This window comes from Trachypithecus francoisi, unplaced genomic scaffold (genome assembly GCF_009764315.1).
Source record: "Trachypithecus francoisi isolate TF-2019V2 unplaced genomic scaffold, Tfra_2.0 Lachesis_group5, whole genome shotgun sequence".
Taxonomy (NCBI): Eukaryota; Metazoa; Chordata; class Mammalia; order Primates; family Cercopithecidae; genus Trachypithecus; species Trachypithecus francoisi.
This window is the reverse complement of record NW_022681470.1, coordinates 130,853,334-130,874,172: the sequence shown is the minus strand read 5'-3', so window position 1 is coordinate 130,874,172 and position 20,839 is coordinate 130,853,334. Positions and strand designations below refer to the sequence as shown.

The following is a 20,839-nucleotide window of genomic DNA, read 5'->3' as shown; positions in this document are numbered from 1 at the left end:
AACCAGAGGCCACCTTCTGCTATCCCAGAACCTCTTGCTCCTGGCAACGACGATGGCAGTGATGGATGGGCCCTCATGGGGGCCAAGAAGAGGGTCCCTCGCCCCTGCACCCTGAAACACTTAGGCAGTGATATTTTGGAAATTGAAAGGGTTTTTACTAAAAGGATCTATGGGGGGATGATGGGTAAATTCTGGAAGGGGTGGAAGCGTCTGTGTGGGGGTTGAAGCATGGTGACAGCTGTGAGAGGCTCTCCTTGCAGGAACACTTGGTCGTTGGTCTCCATCCCACCCACTGGACTGAAACCACCATAGCCAGGACTAACGACACCTGGAGATGTCCCTCCTGTCTCTAAAACACCCGACCCCCACTTCCCCAGGTAGGGCTGGCTGGGCGCGTAAACAGAGTCCTGGGTCCTAAGTCCATAGCCCTCTCAATGCTGCTTCTTGTGGAGGGCTATGGGGCCGGAGGGTGGTGGCTGGTGGAAGAATGCAGGCCACTGAAGGCAACGGTAGGCCAGCAGGTGAGGGCCCAGTGCATACAGCAGATTGCACACGAAGAAGCAGCCCCAGGTGTCCTCAGGCACACGGTAGGTGAAGGGTGTGCGCAGGTGCATGGAAGCCCCCATGTGTGAGAACTGTGCCTGGTAGCCGAACAGGAAAGATGGATGTCAGGGGCCAGGAAGGAACCGAAATCCCAGCATCACCGACGGCCCACCAGGTAGGTCAGGCAGAACCCAGGGGATGCCCATCCTCACCTCTTGGGCTCTGCTCATCTACCTGTTTCCCATCTCCAGTCCATCTGTCTGTCTCTCTCTATTTTTTTTTGGAGACAGAGTCTCACTCTCTTGCCCATGCTGGAGTGCAGTGGTGCAATCTCCGTTCACTGCAACCTCTGCTGCCTCCTGGGTTCAAGCGATTCTCATGCTTCAGCCTCCTCTGAGTAGCTGGTACTACAGGCGTGCACCTCTATGCCTAGTTAATTTTTTGTATTTTTTAATAGAGATGGGGTTTCGCCATGTTGCCCAGGCTGGTCTCGAACTCGTGAGGTCAGGCAATCCATCCACCTTGGCCTCCCAAAGTGCCAGCTAGGATTACAGGCGTGAGCCACCATGCCTGGCTTATTTTTAAAATTGATATCTAATCTGTCTATCTACCTATCTATCTATCTATCTATTTAGAGATAGGGTCTTGCTCTGTTGGCCAGGCTGGAGTGCGGTGGCACGACCATGACTCACTGCAGCCTCAAACTCCTGGGCTCAAGCAGTCCTCCCATCCCAGCCTCCCGAGTAGCTAAGACAGCAGGCACATGCTACCATGCCCAGCTAATTTTTATACTTTTTGTAGAGACAGGTTTTGCCATGTTGCCTAGGCTGGTCTCAGATTCCTGGGCTCAAGTAGCCCTCCCACCTCAGCCTCCCAAAGTGCTGGGATTACAGGTGTGAATCACCTCGCCCGGCCTTCTGTCTGTAAAGATTCCTACCCTTATGTGTCCTGTCTGTCCCCCCCTCCCCTGTGCTTGTCTACTTGTCTGTGAGTCCCTCCCCACTTGCCTAACCTCATCTCCTGGGCCCTGCACCCCATCTCTCTCTGACCTGGCTCCAGATCCTCCTCCTAGTCTTCCCCATCCCAGAGGTCTTGGCACAAATCCTGTGGATTCTAGACGTTTTCCTGGTCCCTACTTCCCTGGCCAGGGCCCAGGCTTTAGCACTTTTCATCAGGAACCCAGAAAAAGGTTCCTAGCTCTGACTGGGCCCCCACTGCTCAAACACCTCCTCAAACTCCCCATCACCCTCAGTACAAGCCCCCAGTCCCAGAGTTCAAAGCCTTCAGCATCTAGCTGCCAATTTCTCTTCTTTCTGCCTTTACCCATGTTATCGCCTTGCTAAATCACTCTCTCCCTCTGTGCTCCTCCTTATGCTGTTCCCATTCCTGGAATGCCCTTCCCTGCCTAGAGAACTCATCCCCGTACATCAAAGCCCAGCTCCTATGCCCCTGCTTCTAGGAAACCTTTCCCTTCTGGAATCCTTCACAGTCCCTGTACCTCTTTTCATGGGGCTTGGAGTGTCTGTATCTGGCTTTGTCTCTCCTAGACTAGGGAATCCTGGGATACCGGGCCTGGGGCTGGGGTCTCTTGGGGACCCATCATTACAGTGCCCAGGGAGGACACCAAAGTTGTTGATGAGTAGACAGAAATTCCCTCCCACATGTCTGCTCAACCACCCACCCGTCACCTCACCTGGCCGATGGCTCCAGCAAACACCAAGGCCCAGTCTGGCAGCCAGGAACAACCAGGGAAGGTGAGAGCATAGGCAGCCAGGCCGCAGAAAGGCAGGACATAAAACATGTACATCAGCATCTGCAGGGGTGGGAGGACAGGGGCACCAGCCTGTGAGATGAGCAGCTACCCCAGGTGGGCCTCCTGAGAACCCCGAGGTGGAGGCCCTGAGGAAGGATCTGGATGGCCTCAGACCCTACCCAGGCTCTCTGCAAAGTGCTCCCCTATTTCCCTTGCAGATCCTTGCCCCCACCCGCCGAACACATACACCAAACCTACCAACCTTTCTCTGGAAGTGGCATGAGACTCTGGCCTAGCCAGTCGGAGCATTCCAGCCCCCTCTCCATGACGCTCAGTAAGGGATGGGCAAGTGATTCAGGCTAGGTCAATCTGAGCCTGCCTAAGACTTGTGCTTAAACTCGGGGGTAATAAGGGCTCACAATGCTCTGGGGTGGCTGAGTGGGGTGCATGGAAGCCTGGAGCTGCCACCGGCTGTCTCTGCTACCCCATAAAGGGACTGCCTGAGAGCAGAGCCATGCAAACAAAGCAGAGCCCAGAGGCCGGGCACGGTGGCTCACGCCTGTAATCCCAGCACTTTGGGAGGCCAAGGTGGGTGGATCACTTGAGGTCAGGAGTTCAAGACCAGCCTGATCAACATGGTGAAACCCTGTATCTACTAAAAATACAAAATTAGCCAAGTGTGGTGGCGCACGCCTGTAACCCCAGCTACTTGGGAGGCTGAGGCAGGAGAATCACTTGAGCCCAGGAGGTGGAGGTTGCAGTGATCCGAGATCACGCCATTGCAATCCAGCCTGGGCGACAAGAGCAAAACTCTGTCTCAAAAACAAAACAAAACAAAACAACACAAACAAAAACAAAACACACACACACACACACACACACACAAAAGAAAAGAAAAGAAAGGAAAATAAAAGAAAAGAAGAAAGAAAAGAAAAGAAGAGCCCAGGGTCTGCACCTTGAGCACCTGGATCCAGCCATACCTGAAGACCACATCTGTCCTTTTTTTGGTAAGACAGTAAATTCCATATGGCCTTCTGCCTGCTTGAGTTGTGCTTCTGGCACCTGTTTCAAAGAGGCCCAGAGGACCCCTACCCAAGGCAGGGGTGTGGTCTTCTCCCCACTCCCCTCTCACCTGCACCTTAGGATAGGCCACAGGGTCCCTCAGGTATGGCTCATACTGGTAGATATAGACAAAGCAGGAATCTGTGGGGCAATCGAGCACCACCTGGAGTAGACAGACATACTAAGAACTCTCAGACATCCCTCCCACAGGAAACCTCCCCCACCCTTCCAGGTCCACACCCCTTGCTCTGGCCTCTCCCAGCCCAGCTCAAATTGGGCTGGGAGAAATGGGGCTTTGTGATGGAACACTCAGGTTAGACTTGATGAAGAACTTCCTTGGGTGATCAAACAGGAAGAAGGGCAGCGTGGGAGAGGTGGGTCAGGGAAGAGAGACTGGAGGCAGGGGATGGAGAGACTGACTAGTGCGGACTCACCAGGCCCCGGAACAGAGTGAAGAAGCCAGCAAGGATGAGGTATATAACAAGGGCCAGGTCAGCCGGACGCTGCAGGAGTCCCTTTCTTTGTTCCTCCTGCACCTGCCCCAGGGGAGAGAAACAGAGACAGCATGAGAGGTAGTCAATGAGAGGTATTCAGTAGGTATTCAAAAGGTATATAAAGGCTGCTAAGGCTCCTCTCTTTCTTTTCTTCCTTTCTTTCTTTTCTTTTTTTCCTTCCTTCCTTCTCTTTTTTTTTTTTTTTTTTTTTTTTCCGAGACAGGGTCTCTTTCTGTGCCCAGGCTTGAGTGAAGTGGCACAATCTCAGCTCACTGCAGCCTCAATCTCCTGGGCTCAAGTGATCCTCCTACCTCAGCCTCCCGAGTAGCTGGGACCACAGGCATGCACCACCACATCTGGCTAATTTTTTAACTTTTTGTAGAGTCAGGGTCTGGCTGTGTTGCCCAGGCTGGTCTCCAACTCCTGGGCTCAAGCGATCCTCAAGCCTTGGCCTCCCAAAATGTCGGGATTACAGGCATGAGCCATCACACCCAGCCCTTGCTTCTTTCTTATGACAAAGGAGATCCTTCACAGAAACTAAGTCTTTGACCAAAAGCAACTCACACAGGGAAAGTTCAGGCACACTGGGACAAAGCCTAAGAGGGGCAAGGCACTCACCGTGTTGGCAGTGCAGCAGGTTGGCGCCCGGGGCTGGCTGAAGACCCTCACACCAGCCCAGCATGGCACCAGCAGGTAGGGGATGGTGAGGAAGAAGGCAGGCCTGATCTCGGAGCTGTATTTGCCTGCCATGGTGCAGGAGAGAGGGCGTCAGCCATGCCAGAACCCTGATGGATGTCTGTTTGTTTGTTTGTTCTAAGACAGAGTCTTGCTCTGTCACCCAGGCTGGAGTGCAGTGGCGCAATCTTGGCTCATTGCAACCTCCGCCTCCCAGGTTCAAGCAATTCTCCTGTCTCAGCCTCCTAAGTAGCTGGGATTACAGGCACATGCCATTATGCCTGGCTAATTTTTGTATTTTTAGTATAGGCAGGGTTTCACCATGCTGCCCAGGCTGGTCTTGATCTCCTCGGCTTAAGTGATTAATAAGGCAGGCAGATTGCTTGAGCCAAGGAGTTCGAGACCAGCCTGAGCAACATAAGGATTACAGGTGTGAGCCAGCGCACCCGGTCTCTCTAGCTGGACATCTCGATTCAGAAATACCATCCTCGGCTGGGCGCGGTGGCTCACGCCTGTAATCCCAGCACTTTGGGAGGCCAAGGCGGGCGGATCACGAGGTCAGGAGATCGAGACTATCCTGGCTAACACAGTGAAACCCCGTCTCTACTAAAAATGCAAAACAAAAATTAACCGGGTGAGGAGAATGGCGTGAACCTGGGAGGCGGAGCTTGCAGTGAGCCAAGATCGCGCCACTGCACTCCAGCCTGGGTGGCCTGGGTGACTGAGTGAGACTCCGTCTCAAAAAAAAAAAAAAGAAATACCGCCGGGCGCGGTGGCTCAAGCCTGTAATCCCAGCACTTTGGGAGGCCGAGATGGGCGGATCACGAGGTCAGGAGATCGAGACCATCCTAGCTAACACGGTGAAACCCCATCTCTACTAAAAATACAAAAACGAGCCGGGCGAGGTGGCGGGCGCCTGTAGTCCCAGCTACTCAGGAGGCTGAGGCAGAAGAATGGCGTAAACCCGGGAGGCGGAGCTTGCAGTGAGCTGAGATCTGGCCACTGCACTCCAGTCCAGGCGACAGAGCGAGACTCCGCCTCAAAAAAAAAAAAAAAAAGAAATACCATCCTCAGTCAAGCTCCACCACCCTCCATGGCTCCCTAGTGCCCACAGGATGATGTCCATGCTCCTCAGCCTAGCCTGCCTCAATTTACCTTCTGAATATGGATCCTACCTTCCAGTGGGTTCTTTGCTTCCTACGAATACACCTTGGGTGTTCCCTCTGCTGAGGTTTTGCCATACCAGCCTCCTGGATTGCTTTCACTGCTCTACCTCCCAAGCCCTACTCCTGAAGCTTTCACCCTGTCCCCAGGACTCATCCTAAAATTCCCTTCCCGTGTCAAGAGCATTCTGGGTCAAACCCTTGGGGCTGGGAACCATTGCCTGGGGAGGAAGTAGAGTTTGGATTCCCCCACCTTTCAAGAGGAAATGGGGACCAGAAAGGGGTGGGCTGCTGACTGAGGCTGTGGACACACAAAGAGGGAGGTGGGGCCTCTGCAGACATCAGGGAAGGGGTGGAGGATCCAATGGGGATGCTTCTAGGTGCAGGGCAGTGACCTAGCCCAAGAGAGACCAGATTTCCCGAAGCCTTGTCCTTACCAAGAATGTTTCCTGTAAGGAACACCAGGATGCTCATGCCGAAGGAACCCAGCCAGTACAGTCCAAAGTTCCGGTATCTCTTCCTGGGCAGGGGACGGAGGGGTGACCAGCAGGTAATCACTCCGTAATCTCAGAGCCCCAACCAGGGCCCAGAGACCACCGTGGGCTTCCCAGCTCTGGGCGCCTTTCAGTTTTGCCCAGGATGGAAGGGACAGCAGGGAGTTGAACAGGGGAATGAACAGTGAGACCCTCTGTCCAAGAAAAGAAGTATCTGCCCAGACACAGGGTGGATATAAGCAATGCCACACCACCATCTACACCTGAAACGTTTCCTGGAACCTTCTCCCGGACACCCTTGGCTGGAGCCCTAGAGGGGCATCCTGATTTCTCCTACAGACACTTCTGGCTCCACCCTGCCCTGGGGCCCCATCTGAGGATGAAACTTCTCTCCCAGGGTCAGGGGCCACCCTCTCCCTGGCTCCTGCACCTTCTGCAGATGGCGCCGGCCATGGCCAGGTAGAGGAGGTAGTGAACGGTGCCATCCCAGTAGCAAATGAAGACTCCGTGTGCTGTGCGCAGGTATGGCTCTCCCTGTGGGGGCAGGAGGGAGGCTCAGACGGGCAGTGGGGCAGGGGGATCCCTGGCCGTCCCCCAAGTACCTCCTTGGTGTAGAAATCCATGAAGCCCACCACATAGCCGTCTTCCTGAAGAGCGATGATGAGGTCCACAACCGAGGTGAAGGCGAAGACGGCAAAAACTGCAGTGAGTAGGCGGCCGGGTCAGGTGTGGGCGGGGACACACATGGGTGGGGCTAGGGCTCAGTGTGGGCAGGGCTTGAAGTTAAGGTCAGGGATGAGATTATTTTAGGCAAGGACTCCAGGCCCAGTCCCTGCCCCAACCCCAAAGGTTGCATGACCACTGTCCCGCCTCATTCTGCATGTCTGATGGAGGAGACACAGCCTGGCCCTCAGAAGTCCCTGGTTTGATTGGGAGGACCAGTGCCTGCCTTTGGGAGTCGCCAGTCTCATGGGAGAGGAACCGTCCCTGCCCTCAGGAGATCTCAAAGTGATGAGGCAGTACACTGTTTTTCAGGAGCTTCCAATCTGATGGGGGAGATGCAGTCCCTATTCTCAGGAGCCCCAGGTCTCAAGGAGGAGGCTCTTTGAAGTTCGCCAGTTTAATGGGAGTGTTCAAATCTCTTTGAGGTCTCCAGTCTGCTGGGAGCTCTTAAAGGGCCCTCAATCTGATGGAGGAGGACCTTCGATGGCCCCTAAGTCTGAGGGTAGAGGCCCTTGCCTGGACAGTCTTCTTCCCCACAGCTTCCCAATGACTCACCAGCATAGAGTGGGTCATAGGAGATTTCGCCATGGGACAAGCTGTAGACTGCCACGAAGAGCAGACCCAGGATTAAGGCGCTCATCAATGCCACCCACAGGGGACTGTGGAGAGGGAAACCAAGTCAGGAAGGCCAGGCCTAGTGCTGAGGCATTGACCCACTCTCCCTGGTGGGGGAAGGGGCAGACTCTTGGAAGCCCCAAGGGAAGAGACTAAAGTGTCTGTTCATCCATCAATGCTGTTCCCTGAAACTGCTCTCACCCTGTGCCAGGCCCTTGCCCAGGCTGTTTCTTCCTTCTGGAAACTGCTTCCAGAAGCCTTTTCCACTTGGCAAACTCCTACTCATCCTTCACGGCCCATCCACATTGTTCTTCCCCCATGAAGCCCTCCCTGACTCCCCAGAAAGGATCACTGTTTAACTTGAGCCAGCTACAGAGGGGACATTCCTCAGCCCCTTCTTTTCTTTCTTTCTTTCTTTCTTTCTTTTTTTTTTTTTTGAGATGGAGCTCTGACATGCAGGCTGGAGTGAAGTGGTGTGATCTCAGCTCACTGCAACCTCTGCCTCCTGGGTTCAAGCGATTCTCCTGCCTCAGCCTCCCAAGTAGCTGGGATTACTGGTGTCCACCACCACACCCGGCTAATTTTTGTATTTTTAGTAGAGACAGGGTTTTATCATGTTGGCCAGGCTGGTCTCGAACTCCTGACCTCAGGTGATTTGCCCATCTCGGCCTCCCAAAATGCTAGGATTACAGGCATAAGCCACCACGCCTGGTCTGCCCCTTCTGACTTTGCCATTTATCCCATCATTTGTTATGTGTTTAACTCAGTCTGTTCAGTCATTCGGCAACATCAAGTCCCTCTGTGGCCAGGCCCAGCTCCCAAGCCACAGGGTCTCGAGTGCTCAGTTCTGTAGACTTCACTGTCTGACACTCCCAGCTCCTCCCAGCTAAAGTCCAAATGCCTCTATTAACTCCACCTTACCCCTGCCCTGATCTGCGCCCCCAACCTGATAAGACAGGTCAACCAGTTGCATAAATAACAGAAGCCAGGTCTCTGGGCAGCCCTCAACCCAGGTGGGCAAATCCAGGCCTAGAGAGGATGGGATTACTGTCCAGTTGTCCAGGGTCACACAGCAAGACTCTGTCCATCACTCTCCAGGCCCCTGTTTTCTCATGATCCCCTCAGAACCCAAGGTCTCCATCCTGACCCCATCTAACGATGACATTATAGTACTCAGATGAGACCAGGACAAATCTTTGTACACAGTTTGTAATCCTTAACCGTAACTATGAGATGAGAGCTAGGATTGTGCCCATGACACTAATCAGGGAACTGAGGCTTACCCAGGATCCCAGGAGATGGAGATGGGTATTCCCACCCAGGGAGCAGGCCCATGGTTAAGACTCTCTCCACCCTATGGCTTGGTTTGAGCTGGGTTTAGAAGTGTGAGGGGCTTGCAGATGCCCGCTATCCGGTGGCTGGACCCACAGGGCTAGGATCTAGGGTTAGGAGACAGGGACCAGGAACAGGAACCAGTGGGGGAAACTGAGTCTAGGCACAGGGTTAGCCAGTCCTGAACAAGAGGAAAGTCACAGGCCTGAGACAGGCAACGTAGCAGGGTGTGTGTGTGTGTGTGTGTGTGTGTGTGTGTGTGTGTCAGCAGGAGCCAGGTACCTGGGGCCTTATCTGGGACAATACTTTTACCCTTGGCGACTTTGGAGCCTGCACAGGGCGCATCCCTGGGAAAACCCCAGAAACCCTCCAAAGCTCTGGCTTGTGGGGACTCTCCTCATCATTCCTTCTCCCCAGGCCCCAAACATCCCAGGAGCGGCCACATCCCAGCCTCCAGTACCGCGGAAAGGGGACTTCCGGTTAGACGGGGGCGTTCTTCTGGCCCAGGCCCAATCCTGCCGGGTCGGAGCTGAGCTGGGGCGCAGGGCTCGCGGGAGCCAGGTCCGCGGACCGCGCATCCTCCCTCCAGCCCACCTCCGGTCCTCCCAGCCCCCGCCCGCCCCCATTGTCCCCGAAGGCTCCCCCAGCCCCTCCCCGCACGCACTGCGAGAGCGCCGAGACATGGTTGAGCGCGTAGGACACCGGGAGGGCGCTCAGCGACAGCGCCGCGATCTTGCCGGCCAGCGGCGGGACGTCCATAGCGGCGGCGGCTGGACCCCAGCTCAGCCCCAGACGTTCTCCAGGGCGCTCGGCTCCTCGTTGGCGGCGCGTCCAGGCCGGGGCTGCCAGGGACCCGCCCCGCACAAAGGTCGCCCCCCGCTGCGCACTGGGCAGGCGGCCGTGACCCGCCCTGCGTGTTCCCGGGGAGCCTCCAAGGCCCCTCCCCGGTCCTCCCCCTGGCAGCTGCCCCGCCCCTTCGCCCCTCACCATGGACACCCCACCCGCTGCCCAGCCTCAGTTTCCCTGTCAAAGGCTGGGACACAACACCTCGGGATGTTTCTGCTCTTAGGCCAAAGGGTACACCCTGGAGGTTCTGGCATGCCTGCTCTTTCCCCTGCCCCACAACTTCGTTCTAAGGAAATTCGTTCTCCTGGACTGTGCCCTTCTAAACCCCTGCATTCCCCAGCCAAAGATCAAGTGGGCATTGCCTGTGCACGCTGATGGAGCGACTTCCAGCTCTTCGGCACAAAATGCCTTTCAGTGGGCTTAGATTTGAGTTTTCACACAGTGTCCACGACAAATGTAAACGTGTTTCCAGGCAGGTGTGAAGTTTTTTTTTTGTTGTTTTTTTTGTTTTTGAGAGGAGGTCTCACTCTGTCACCCAGACTGGAGTGCAGTGGCCCGCCTTGAACTCCCAGCCTCAAGCGATCCTCCCACCTCAGCTTCCCAAGTAGCTGGGACTACAGGTATGCACCACCACGTGCAGCTAATTATTTTTTTGTAAAAACAGGCGTCTGGCTTTGTTGCCTAGGCTGGTTTCAAACTCCTGTGCTCAAGAGATCCTCCCACCTCAGCCTCCCAAAGAGCTGTGATTATAGGCGTGAGCCACCGCGAGGGGTCTTTAAGTGTACTCCGGGGCTGTACCTTTGCAGGCTAGTCCTGGGTTGAGGGTTCTTCATGTGGGGGAGAGGGTAGAAGGAAGGGATTCTAGGGGGTGGGGGCTGAAGTTAGAATATCGGGATGGAGCCAGTTTGGTGAAGAGTTTGGGAAGGGTGTTCCTGGCAGGGAGGAAAATGGCTTAGGCTTGGAAATGAGCAGCGGAAAGGAGGTGGGTTCTGCTGGGGTGTGATGAGAAGTGAGACAGCTGTGAGAGGCTGTGGGAGGTTTTGAACAGCTGGGAGGGGGCCGCAGTGTTGTTGGGGAGAATGAGGAGGAGACCATCTGTCTTTGTCACCCCTCCAACCACCCTCTGGCCCATGTGGAGTACTTGTGGATGCTGCAGACAGCAAGGTGAACCATGCCCACCTGACACCTGCCCCACGGGAGCCCAGTCTGCGGCTGGCACAAATTCTAACCCCTGCCCCTACCTCAGGCTCCTTCTGCACGCAGCCCCTTAGCGTGATGCCAACTGGGTCACAGGTCTTTCTCAACTGGGCCACAAGAGAGTCTTCTGGCCACAAGTCTGACTCAGCCTCCTTCCCCAGATGCCCACCGCCCATGAGTGAAGTTCAGGTTCCCCTGGACGTTCCCCAACTTTAGCAGAGTCAACACCCCCCAGGCCTGCTTTCTGTCTGCAAAATGAGCCTTCTTGTAAGCGTGTCCCAGCATCCCCTCCTCCAGGCAGCCCTGCCTGCCACCCCCACCCCATCTTCTCCACACAGGGCCAGGGTGTCTGTGCCTGGCTCAGCCTAGGGGCCTGGCCTTGTCCCATGTACAGGATGCACCTGCACATACACATAGCATTTGGAGGCCTCATCCCCTGCCAGGGGGTAAAGTCCATGTCCTGAGCCTGGTGAGCCTCCATGTCGCTGAGAACTGAGAAGTGACTTGGACGGCTGAATGCCTGGGACCAAGCCCCAGGATTCCCCGTCTCCTGAACCACTGGCTGCAGAGAGCTACCCTGCTGTGCTCAGGGCCCTGGCCCACTGCCTTCTGGGCAGCCCCCATGTATGGGCACCCAGGCCAAGCCCACCAATGTTACTCCTTGCTCTGCCTCAGCCACAGCGTCAGGAGGGGAAAAAGGGTGGCATGTCACCCCAGCCTTGGCTCTGCCACTGCCTCTGGCACCTCCCTGGTCTCAGACCCCACTGAGACACTCTGCAGGCCGCCCCACCACGGCTCCCTGGTTCCTCTCAGTAGCAGCCTCAGACCTCGTCCCCAGCAGCCTGGCTGACTGGAGCAGATCTTGTCCACCTGGTCCCCACACAAACACAGCAAAAACCCAGTGTTTGCCGAATGGCTGTGTGAACACAGGCTGGCCCAGGAGCCCGACTCCACACCAAGCATGTGAATAGGGAGCCCCTGGTGCCTGCAAGGGCTGGGCAGCACTCACTGGGTATGTGTGGGGGGTGGAGGGGAGGCAGATGGAAATGCAGATTCTCAGGGCCCTGCCCAACCCGCTGACTCAGCAGCTGCAGCTTAACAAGATCCCAGGGTGACTCAGGCACAAATGTGGGGCTCTGGCCCTGGGGCAGATGTGGGGGTCTTGGCACACACTGTGGCCCAAGGGGCTACCCTCCTGCCTCCAAAACTCTGGCTCTGAGACCCTTCCTTTCAGGAGCTGTCCGACATGTTGGCATGGCTCATCCATCCACACGGCTATCCTCTAATGACACAAGCCCCAGTGACTCATGTGCCTACAACACTGGTGGGACCTGAAGGACCACAGCCATCACCTGTGTGCTGGGCCCTGCCAGCACCATCTGCCAGGAGAGCACACAGATGGGCCCAGAAGCCACCTGACCCTGCAGGTCTGAGGGAAGGTGGGGCCCTGCCTGGAGACCCCTCCGCAACCTCCCCCTGCAGCATAGTGCTAGGCTGGGAGGTTCCTGACATTCCTTTAGCCCAGGAGTGGCCAGGTCTCCAGCTTTATTATTATTATTATTATATTATTTGAGACAGAGTCTTGCTCTCTCGCCCAGGCCAGAGTACAGTGGTGCAATCTCGGCTCACTGCAACTGCCTCCCAGGTTCAAGCAATTCTCCTGCCTCAGCCTCCCGAGTAGCTGAGACTACAGGTGTGGACCACCATGCCCAGCTAATTTTGTATTTTTAGTAGAGACAGGGTTTCACCATGTTGACCAAGTGGGTCTCGAACTCCTGACCTCTGGTGATCTGCCCGCCTCGGCCTCCCAAAGTGCTGGGATTACAGGCGTGTGATACCGCACCTGGCCTTCCAGCTTTATTATGCTGAGAACAGCTTTCTTCCTTCCTCCCCTCCAGTGCAACCCAAGCTAAGCAGGGATGGAGACTCCACAGGCCAAGAAGGAGAGCCCCGAGGCAGCATCTTGTACTCTGTGCCCAGCCTGGTCCCGCTGCTAACAGGAAGGGCTTCCTGCAACAGGACCAGGCATCTGTGGTGGATGAGCACTGGGACTTTATTACACGGCACGGCACTCGTGACAACGGGAGGGGTGGGCAGAAATGCAGGCCGGAACATTCCACAGTCCAGGGACGGTTGGTCATTCAGAAAGTATGTATTTCCAGAACACTCAGTAGTAAGGCCGTCTAGGGTTGTTCTGTGGAAGGCAAAACAGGAGGAGGGGATTAGGGCTAAAGACAGCAGTTCCTCCTGTCCGGAACCTTCAGGGGGCAGCTGAGCTCGCACCCTTGAGGTGACAGGGCAGGCTTGGGGGACGGGTGGGGGCTGGAATGCAGGAGTTGGTAGGGGGCTTGCTAGTGAGACCCAGACTGGCTGGACTGGGGAAGCAAGGGAACCTTCTGTTCCTACCACCACCCTCTCCTGTCAACTGAGCAAAGGCAGCCCAGCCGGGCATGCGCACCAGGGGGTTGGGCCGGAAGCGGTAGGCCAGCATCATCCTCTTGCGGAAGGCCTCGTACTCGTCATCCTCCTTGGAGAGCTCGGCCGGGCGGTCAATGCCAAAGCCGGCACCGTCTACTGTGGTGGTGCCCCTACAGGGAGGAGACGATGTGAGCAGGGGGCTGGGCCAGTGTCAGTTAGAAGGGGCCTAGGGCCGGAACTCTGGGCAGGGGGGCCGAGCACAGCTGGGCTCTTGGCAGCCTCCTGGGGCGCAGGGCTGGGCTGGGACGTATCTGCACAGAGAGAAGCCTGAACCTGAATGGTGAAGGAAGGGGTGACCCCGGGGGGGTCCAGGCCCCAGGGTCCCACACAGGAAGGAGGTGCCCACAGTGAAGGCTGTCGTAGCTCTTGGGATATTAGGATGGTTACTCAAGGACAGCCTCAAAGGGGGCACTCGGGGCCAGACTCACACCTGAGAGAGCTCCTGCCCATCACTGGGACTGGTTTCGCACTCATGGGGAATTCAAACGAGGCCCTTCACAAGGCAGACAGGGCCTGACCCATCTGTACCCACACCCACCCCACCTGGCCTGGAGATACTCATGAGGGGACAGAAGGAGGCCCTGGGACTGGGGAGGACCCGGCCCATACAGCCTCCTGCACTGCAGGTTTGTGCCTGACAAGGGGTGTGCAGTGGGGTGCTCTGATCATTTGGCCACAAGGGAAAAGCGATGACATAAAGGGGTAGGAATGGGGAGGTGGTGGGGGAGCCACGGACCCCGAGTTCATGGCCACGCCCTCCAACAGGGCCACACTCACTTGTTCACCGGGTTCTTGATGCCCTGGCCCTCCGAACCCAGCCCCTCGCCCTCTTTCCAGCCCATCTTCATCAGCATCTGGTAGCCAATGTTCTCCACAGTCAGCTTGAACTCCTTGTACTCCGAGTAGTCAGGCTCGCGGCCCTCCTACAAGGTGAAGAGGCAGCTGTCACCTAACAGGGCTGGGGCTGTGGTGGCCCCCAAATCCAACCTTCTGCCTTTGGTTTCAATCAGTGCTGGGACAAGTGGCCCATCTGCCTCCCTCTCACCAGATCAGACTCGTTGATAACAGACCAAGCTCCTCCCGCTTCTCAGGGTCCCCTGGGCCTTAGTGCCACACTGTGCACCAAGCTCCCTGGTGGCCAAGTCAAAAGGGCAAGAGAAAGAGTTACACAGGCCTTATCCACCTGAGATAAAAAAATGGTTCATCGGCAAAGAGAAGCCCTGTGTTCATGTCCTGAGAGCAATTTGTTGTACAAGGTCCTAACGAAAGATGGACAGCGAGGTTACCACCTCGCTGATGAGGCTATCAGGCCCTGAACAGTTTCATAAAAAACCTCAAAAAGATAATGGGGGACGTGCCGTGTCAGCCCTCTCCCCTCAGGAGTCCAACAGCAGCAGAGGCAGAATGTTAAGCTCTGGTTCTGGAGAGGCCAGTCCGTGGGGACTTCTGCCGGAGAAACACTTTGCCTGTAAACTGCACTTAATTGGCTCCACTGGAAGCAGAATTTACCCCACAGCCCCAGCAAATGTTTCTGAGGCGGCAGCTGAGCTGCTGTTTGCTAATTCCCTACACAGACGGCGCCTGTCATTAACAGATGCCTCCCGCAGCGAGAAAGCCTGGCTCCCGCTGTGATCCAGGGTAGCTAGGCTACTCTGGGTGCCTGCAGGGTGAGGCAGCTATAGGAGGGACTGGCACGTAGCAGAGGCTGGAGCCGGGGGCCCCTCCTGGCTCACCTTCAGGGCCTTGAAGGTCTCCATAAACTTCTCCAGCTCATCTGGAGGCAGGAAGTCTCCGATGAAGTGCTTGCCCCGGCCCATCTTTGTCAGTTGCTCGGCCCATTCTGCTCAAAGCAGAAAGGTGAGAAGAGGGAGAAGCATGAAGGAGGGGAGTGGGCCTGGTGGCTCCCAGGCAAAGGTATGAGACTCAGTGGGAGCCGGGGAAGGAGGTGGCTGGGCCATGACCCCAGCCCGAGCCTCGGCCAGGCAGCCCAGCATTCAGTGAACCCTGTGTGGCTCTCCACCCTAACGATGACAGGACTGCTCCTTTCACCACAGAGAAAACTAGGACCCAGAAAGACTGAGCCTCTCACTCCAGGCCTCACAGCCACAGGGGGCAGGCTGGGGGCTGAACCAGGAGGGCAGCTCAAGACCACGTGGGACACCTCCAGGTAACCTTCCAGGGCAGGTGAAGGGGGCCACACCCAGCCCAGCCCGCCCCGCTGTGCCACACACCCCTGGTCTTGTCCATCTCCATGCGCCGCAGTTGGTGCTCCCAGGTGCCCAGCTCGCTGTCTACCTCCTCATCGCTGTCGTAGCCGTGCTGGTGCTGCTGCACTGCCTTTTCCCACAGCAGCTGCATGTCCTGCATGGCCCGCTTGTGCTGCATGATCATGTCGTACATCTGCTGCATCTGCAGGGCACACTCACCAGTGAGCCAGGGCACTGCGCAGTGGCCTGCCAGAGCCCCGCCCCTACTCCCCACCTCCAGTGCAGGGCGTGCCCCCACCGGAACCTGGCTCATATGGACCCCCTGGGCAGGGCTAGAGCAAGGATTCAGGCAAGTACTGAGTACCACCCTGGGTTCTCTAAATCCCGGTGTGGAGCACGGAGGACCTCTTGGCCACTGAATGAGGGTGACCCAGGGCCCTGACGCCAGGAAGAGTCAAGGGTGATGTGACAGGGCTGTGGGCCTGGAGGAGGGGTCAGAGTGAGCTGACCCCAGGGACTGACAGGCAGGTGCCTGCAGCTCCTCAGGAGAGCCAACACTGACACTGCCCAACTCCAACCGGGCGGCCTCAAGTCCCTCAGGGTGCCCTGTGCTGACCAGGACAGTCTTGCACTAGGCACAAGAGGACTGTGGACAGAGAACATCAATAGAGACTATCCCATAGGGACCAGCCCTGGAGCACAGCGAGAAGCAGCCACAAAGCTGAGGCCAGGGATCACAGACCAACGGGGCTGCCCCAAGGGTCAATGGTCTCCCAGGCAGCCTGAGAGGCCATTCAAATGCAGTGGGGGTGGCATGCCACCTACTGGGGCAGGGGGACGTGCCCGCCTGGCAGCCTCCCCACTGGCCATGGGTTCCACCTGAATGCAGGAGCTTGGCGAGCACATGAACCCCCGTGACCACTGCACCCGAGGGTAGAGGATGACACTCTTTGGGGACTGACCATGCCGGTACCCTTGTCCCCACAGTCTTACCTCCTGCTGCTCCTTCAGCTGCTTCTTCTGGGCATCCGACAGCTCTGTGACGCCCACTAGACCCACAGGCTTCCCCTTCTCATAGCCAAGCCCCTTGAGGTCCTGAACTGGAAACCAAAGACACAGGGCAGTCAGTGCCTGACAGGTGCACCCTGATCTCGCTCTCACACTGGAGTGTGCTGTGAGTCTCACGCCTTCAGGACACTCCAGGCACACAGGGACCTCACATCACGACTGTCAGTGCCACACGGTACGTGAGAGCCTTGGGGCCATGCTGTGTGCTGCCATGTGCACCCCCGCATCTTATGTCCTTGTGACCTCTCCAGCCAGGCTCTACGCATCATCGCATTACAGATGTGGACACCAGGAATCAGAGGTTTGGGGACTCACACAGCTAATGAGTGACAGGGCAGGAAATTGCAGAGCTGGAGACAATAGAGCTGAGACGGAGTGTGGGCAGCATGCATGGACACACTCACAAGCTGGCTCTCAGAAGGCAGCCCCATTGCTAACAGACCCCAGGTGTAAGCGCGCACAGATTCAGAGTCTGGCGTAAGACTCAGCTGTGCGATTCCCTTCGCTCCTGCAGGGGAGGCAGCCAACCATCCTCAGAGCAGCTGACATTTAATTTGGCATTAGCTGTGGAACCTAGCAGGTGCCAGTAACACTGACACATAGAAAGATGCTGCAATGGCCCCATCCGGGCGACAGAAACCACCATCCCTCGGGTGGTATGGTGCTTCCGGGGGGAGGTGAGCAGAGGGGTGCAGCGGGGCCTCTGGGAAGGGAAAAGACTTGGGTCCTTCCAGCTCATCAACACTCGGGCTTTGTCACTAAGAATAGCCCACATTTGCACTCTCAGTCCTTCCTCGGTTTACGAGGCACTGAGGGATGTGGGGGAGCCCAGTGGGGGAGATGCAGGAGCTGAAGTCTGAGCATCTGGTTGAGTGCCTTAGAGCAGGCCCAAAGTCCCTTTCCCCCACGCCCACTCTACCACATGAGTGGGTGGGTGAGGTCTACCATGCTCCCTGAGGACATGGATCAGTGGGACTTGAACCTGGGCCTCAGATTTTGGAGCCTGTTCTGTCTAGCTAGGCCACAGGGCAGCTTCTTTACCCGCTGGGTGTCTCAGAGCTGGGGTGTGTGCATGTTGAAGAAGCACCTGGATCTAAGCACTAGGGTTTGGCACTTGAGTGACAAACCAATCCTAGGTACCCTCTACCCTGGCTAGAGTTGCTGGCTATAGCCCTGGTAAGCATAAGAATCTTCATTCAGTAGCTTTTCTCCTTGACCTAGAATCTCTGAGGCCCTTGGGGCCAGGGAGGCACTGAGCAAGCAACCATCCCTGAGTTGGACAAGCAGGTCCAAGAGGCTGGCCACCTGACCTGGGAAGGCTGCCTTCCCTCTTGGGGTCCTGTCCTCATCTTGCAAACACAGGTGATGGTGCCACACAACAGGGCACGTCAGACTCCTCCATGCACCTGTGTGTCGAGCGCTGGTGAAGCTGGAGTGAGGGGGTGATGTTTCTGCTCACAGTGCAGGCTGCATAGCTGCACAGTGGGGCGCCACACGACATGAGATAGTGGCTGTCAGTCACTGTCATCTGCAGAATGCAATGACAAGAGACCACCCCCCAATCCCTGTAGGTTTGGTAAGAAAATGAGAGATCAGGCCATACGCTGGCCCTCCCTGAAATTATGAAATTGCTGCTAAGAAGGGAGAGGTGAAAAGGTGATTGTGCAAAACTGTGGTAATTATTGTGCTTATCATTATCCATCTCTTGAACTTTTTTTTTTCCCCTCGAGATGGAGTCTTGCTCTGTTGCCCAGGCTAGAGTGCAGTGGCGTGATCTTGGTTCACTGCAACCTCCGCTTCCCAGGAACAAGCAATTCTCCTGCCTCAGCCTCCCGAGTAGCTGGGACTACAGGCATGCGGCACCACACCCGGCTAATTTTTGTATTTTTAGTAGAGATGGAGTGTCACAATATTAGTCAGGCTGGTCTCGAACTCCTGACCTCAGGTGATCCACCCGCCTTGGCCTCCCAAAGTCCTGGGATTACCGGCGTGAGCCACCATATCTGGCCTCCTGAACTTTCTATGACAAGAAAGAATCCAAGTACTGGCTGGGAGTGGTGACTCATGCCTGTAATCCCAGCACTTTTGGAGACTGAGGTGGGAGGATGGCTTGAACCCAGGAGTTCGAGACCAGCCTAGGCAACATAGCAAGACCATCTCTATTTATGTATTAAAAAAAAAAAAAGGCTCACTTCAGACCCAAAAACACAAATTCAGTCAGGAATCACTTCATGGAGGGGACCATTCTGAAAATGCATCATTAGGCACTGTTGCCAACGTGTGAGCATCATAGATTGTACCTCCACAAACCTAGATGCTACCGCCTACTGCACACCTACGCTAGATATTACAGTTGACCTTGAATTATATGGGTTTGAGCTACACAGGTCCACTTAATATGCTGATTTTTTTCAATGAATATATTGAAGAAATTTTTGGAGATTTGCAACAATTCGAAAAAAATCAGATGAACCACGTAGCCCAGAAATACTGAAAAAAAATCAAGAAAAAGTTAGGTGTATCATGAATGTATAAGATATATGTAGACGCTAGTCTGTTTTATCACTTAGTACCATAAAACATATACACATTGCAGAAACTTAAACTTTATCAAAACTTATGACACAGACTGTACATAGTGTATTTTGCAGTCCAGAGAAATGTAAACAAACGTAAAGATAGCAGTTTAAATCTTTTTTTTTTTTTTTCTGAGACAGAGTCTTGCTCTGTCGCCCAGGCTGGAGTGTAGTGGCACAATCTTGGCTCACTGCAACCTCCACCTCCCAGGTTCAAGCAATTCTCCTGCCTCAGCCTACCAAGTAGCTGGGACTATAGGCGCCTGCCACCACGCCCAGCTAGTTTTGTTTCTTTTTTTTGAGATGGAGTCTTGCTCTGTCATCCAGGCTGGAGTGCAGTGGTACGATCTCGGCTCACTGCAACCTCCACCTCCTGGGTTCAAGAGATTCTCCTGCCTCAGCCAGTCGAGTAGCTGGGACTATAGGCGCACGCCACCACACCCAGCTGATTTTTGTATTTTTAGTACAGACAGGTTTTCACGATACTGGCCAGGCTGGTCTCGAACTCCTGACCTCGTGATCCGCCCGCCTCAGCCTCCCAAAGTACTGGGATTACAGTCGTGAGCCACCATGCCCAGCCGATTTTTGTATTTTTAGTAGAGATGGGGTTTCACCATATTGGCCAGGCTGGTCTCAAACTCCAACCTTATGATCTGCCCGCCTCAGCCTCCCAAAGTGCTGGGATTACAGGCGTAAGCCACCGCACCCAGCAGATTAAATCTTAACTGCATAACATTAGCTGTAGTGCACACTGTACTACTGTAATCATTTTGTAGCCTCCTGTTGCTATTGTAATGAGCTCAAGTGTAGAGAATATCTGCTTAAAACACCACGTGATGCTAATCATCTCTGCGTGAGCTGTTTGTCCCTTTAGTAAATTGCATATTGCAGTAGAGACATCTCTCAGGGTTCTCAAGCATTTTTTGGGTTTAGTGCAATACAGTAAACCTTGAATAACATCATGGGTCCCATAAAAAGTGCCACTCGTCAAGCACCTGTAGTCCCAGCTACTCGGGAGGCTGAGGGAGAATTGCTTGAACCCAGGAGGAGGTTGCAGTGAGCCTAGAGTGTGCCATTGCACTCCAGGATGGGTGACAGAGCAAGACTCCATCTCAAAAAAAGTGCCACTAGTGATGGCGGAAGTGCTCCCAAGAAGCAGAGAAAACTCAAAACATTACCAGAAACAGTTGAATTGTTTGATATGTGTCATAGATTGAGGTCTGCAACTGCAGTTGCCCACCATTTCAAGATAAATGAATCCAGCATAAGGACCATTGTAAAAAACAAAACAAAACAAAACAAAACAGAAAAGGAAATTGGTGAAGCTGTTGTAGCGATGTCAACCTTGTACTTTCTGTGAAGTAACTTTTTATTTCATTTTGAAAATGCAGTTTTTATGTGTATAGGACTGATATCAGAAAGACACACCTACAGAATGACACACCTACAGGGTGTGTCATACGATTTAAGAAAAAAGTCAAGTCACTATGACAATTCAGAACAAAAGGAAGGCAAAAGATTGAAAGTTGGAGAATGTAATGGCAGTAATGGATGGTTTGATAAGTTTAGAAAGAGGTTTGGCTTTAAAAAGATGTCAAGATAACAGGAGCAAC

At 55.0% G+C, this 20,839-nt stretch overlaps 2 protein-coding genes across 5 annotated transcripts in view; both read right to left on the bottom strand.

Moving 5' to 3' along the window:
• Positions 1 to 133: 133 nt before the first annotated feature.
• TM6SF2 (transmembrane 6 superfamily member 2) lies at positions 134 to 9,769 on the bottom strand. 4 transcript variants are annotated; one of them, XM_033200384.1, is made up of 10 exons: positions 9,519 to 9,769; positions 7,463 to 7,566; positions 6,817 to 6,884; positions 6,615 to 6,718; positions 6,128 to 6,210; positions 4,471 to 4,595; positions 3,793 to 3,894; positions 3,429 to 3,521; positions 2,237 to 2,356; positions 134 to 641 (listed from the first exon to the last, which is right to left on the bottom strand). In XM_033200384.1, exons 1-10 carry the CDS (start codon positions 9,611 to 9,613, stop codon positions 432 to 434), a joined length of 1,104 nt encoding a protein of 367 aa, XP_033056275.1. In that variant the 5' UTR covers positions 9,614 to 9,769; the 3' UTR covers positions 134 to 431. The 4 variants fall into 4 exon arrangements, with proteins under 4 accessions (XP_033056275.1, XP_033056274.1, XP_033056277.1 ...); XM_033200383.1 differs by having other exon boundaries at positions 6,787 to 6,884; positions 9,519 to 9,767; XM_033200386.1 differs by lacking the exon at positions 3,429 to 3,521 and having other exon boundaries at positions 6,787 to 6,884.
• A 3,160-nt stretch (positions 9,770 to 12,929) lies between these two features.
• Positions 12,930 to 20,839, bottom strand: part of SUGP1 (SURP and G-patch domain containing 1) — a 44,888-nt gene continuing 36,978 nt past the window's right edge. The window contains exons 9-14 of the mRNA XM_033200356.1: positions 16,576 to 16,682; positions 15,607 to 15,784; positions 15,109 to 15,215; positions 14,153 to 14,298; positions 13,356 to 13,485; positions 12,930 to 13,091 (exon numbers count right to left, since the gene is read on the bottom strand). Of these exons, the coding sequence (XP_033056247.1) occupies positions 13,065 to 13,091; positions 13,356 to 13,485; positions 14,153 to 14,298; positions 15,109 to 15,215; positions 15,607 to 15,784; positions 16,576 to 16,682 (695 nt within the window). The 3' untranslated portion in view covers positions 12,930 to 13,064. The remainder of the gene's footprint in view (positions 13,092 to 13,355; positions 13,486 to 14,152; positions 14,299 to 15,108; positions 15,216 to 15,606; positions 15,785 to 16,575; positions 16,683 to 20,839) is intronic.

Coding starts and splice junctions, on each gene's coding strand:
- TM6SF2 (XM_033200383.1), bottom strand. CDS start 9,613: ATGGACGTCCCGCCGCTGGCCGGCAAGATCGCGGCGCTGTCGCTGAGC. Junction 6,719..6,786: donor TGGATTTCTACACCAAGGAG/GTACTTGGGGGA, acceptor CTGCCCCCACAG/GGAGAGCCATACCTGCGCAC. Junction 4,596..6,127: donor CCTTACAGGAAACATTCTTG/GTAAGGACAAGG, acceptor GCACCATGGCAG/GCAAATACAGCTCCGAGATC.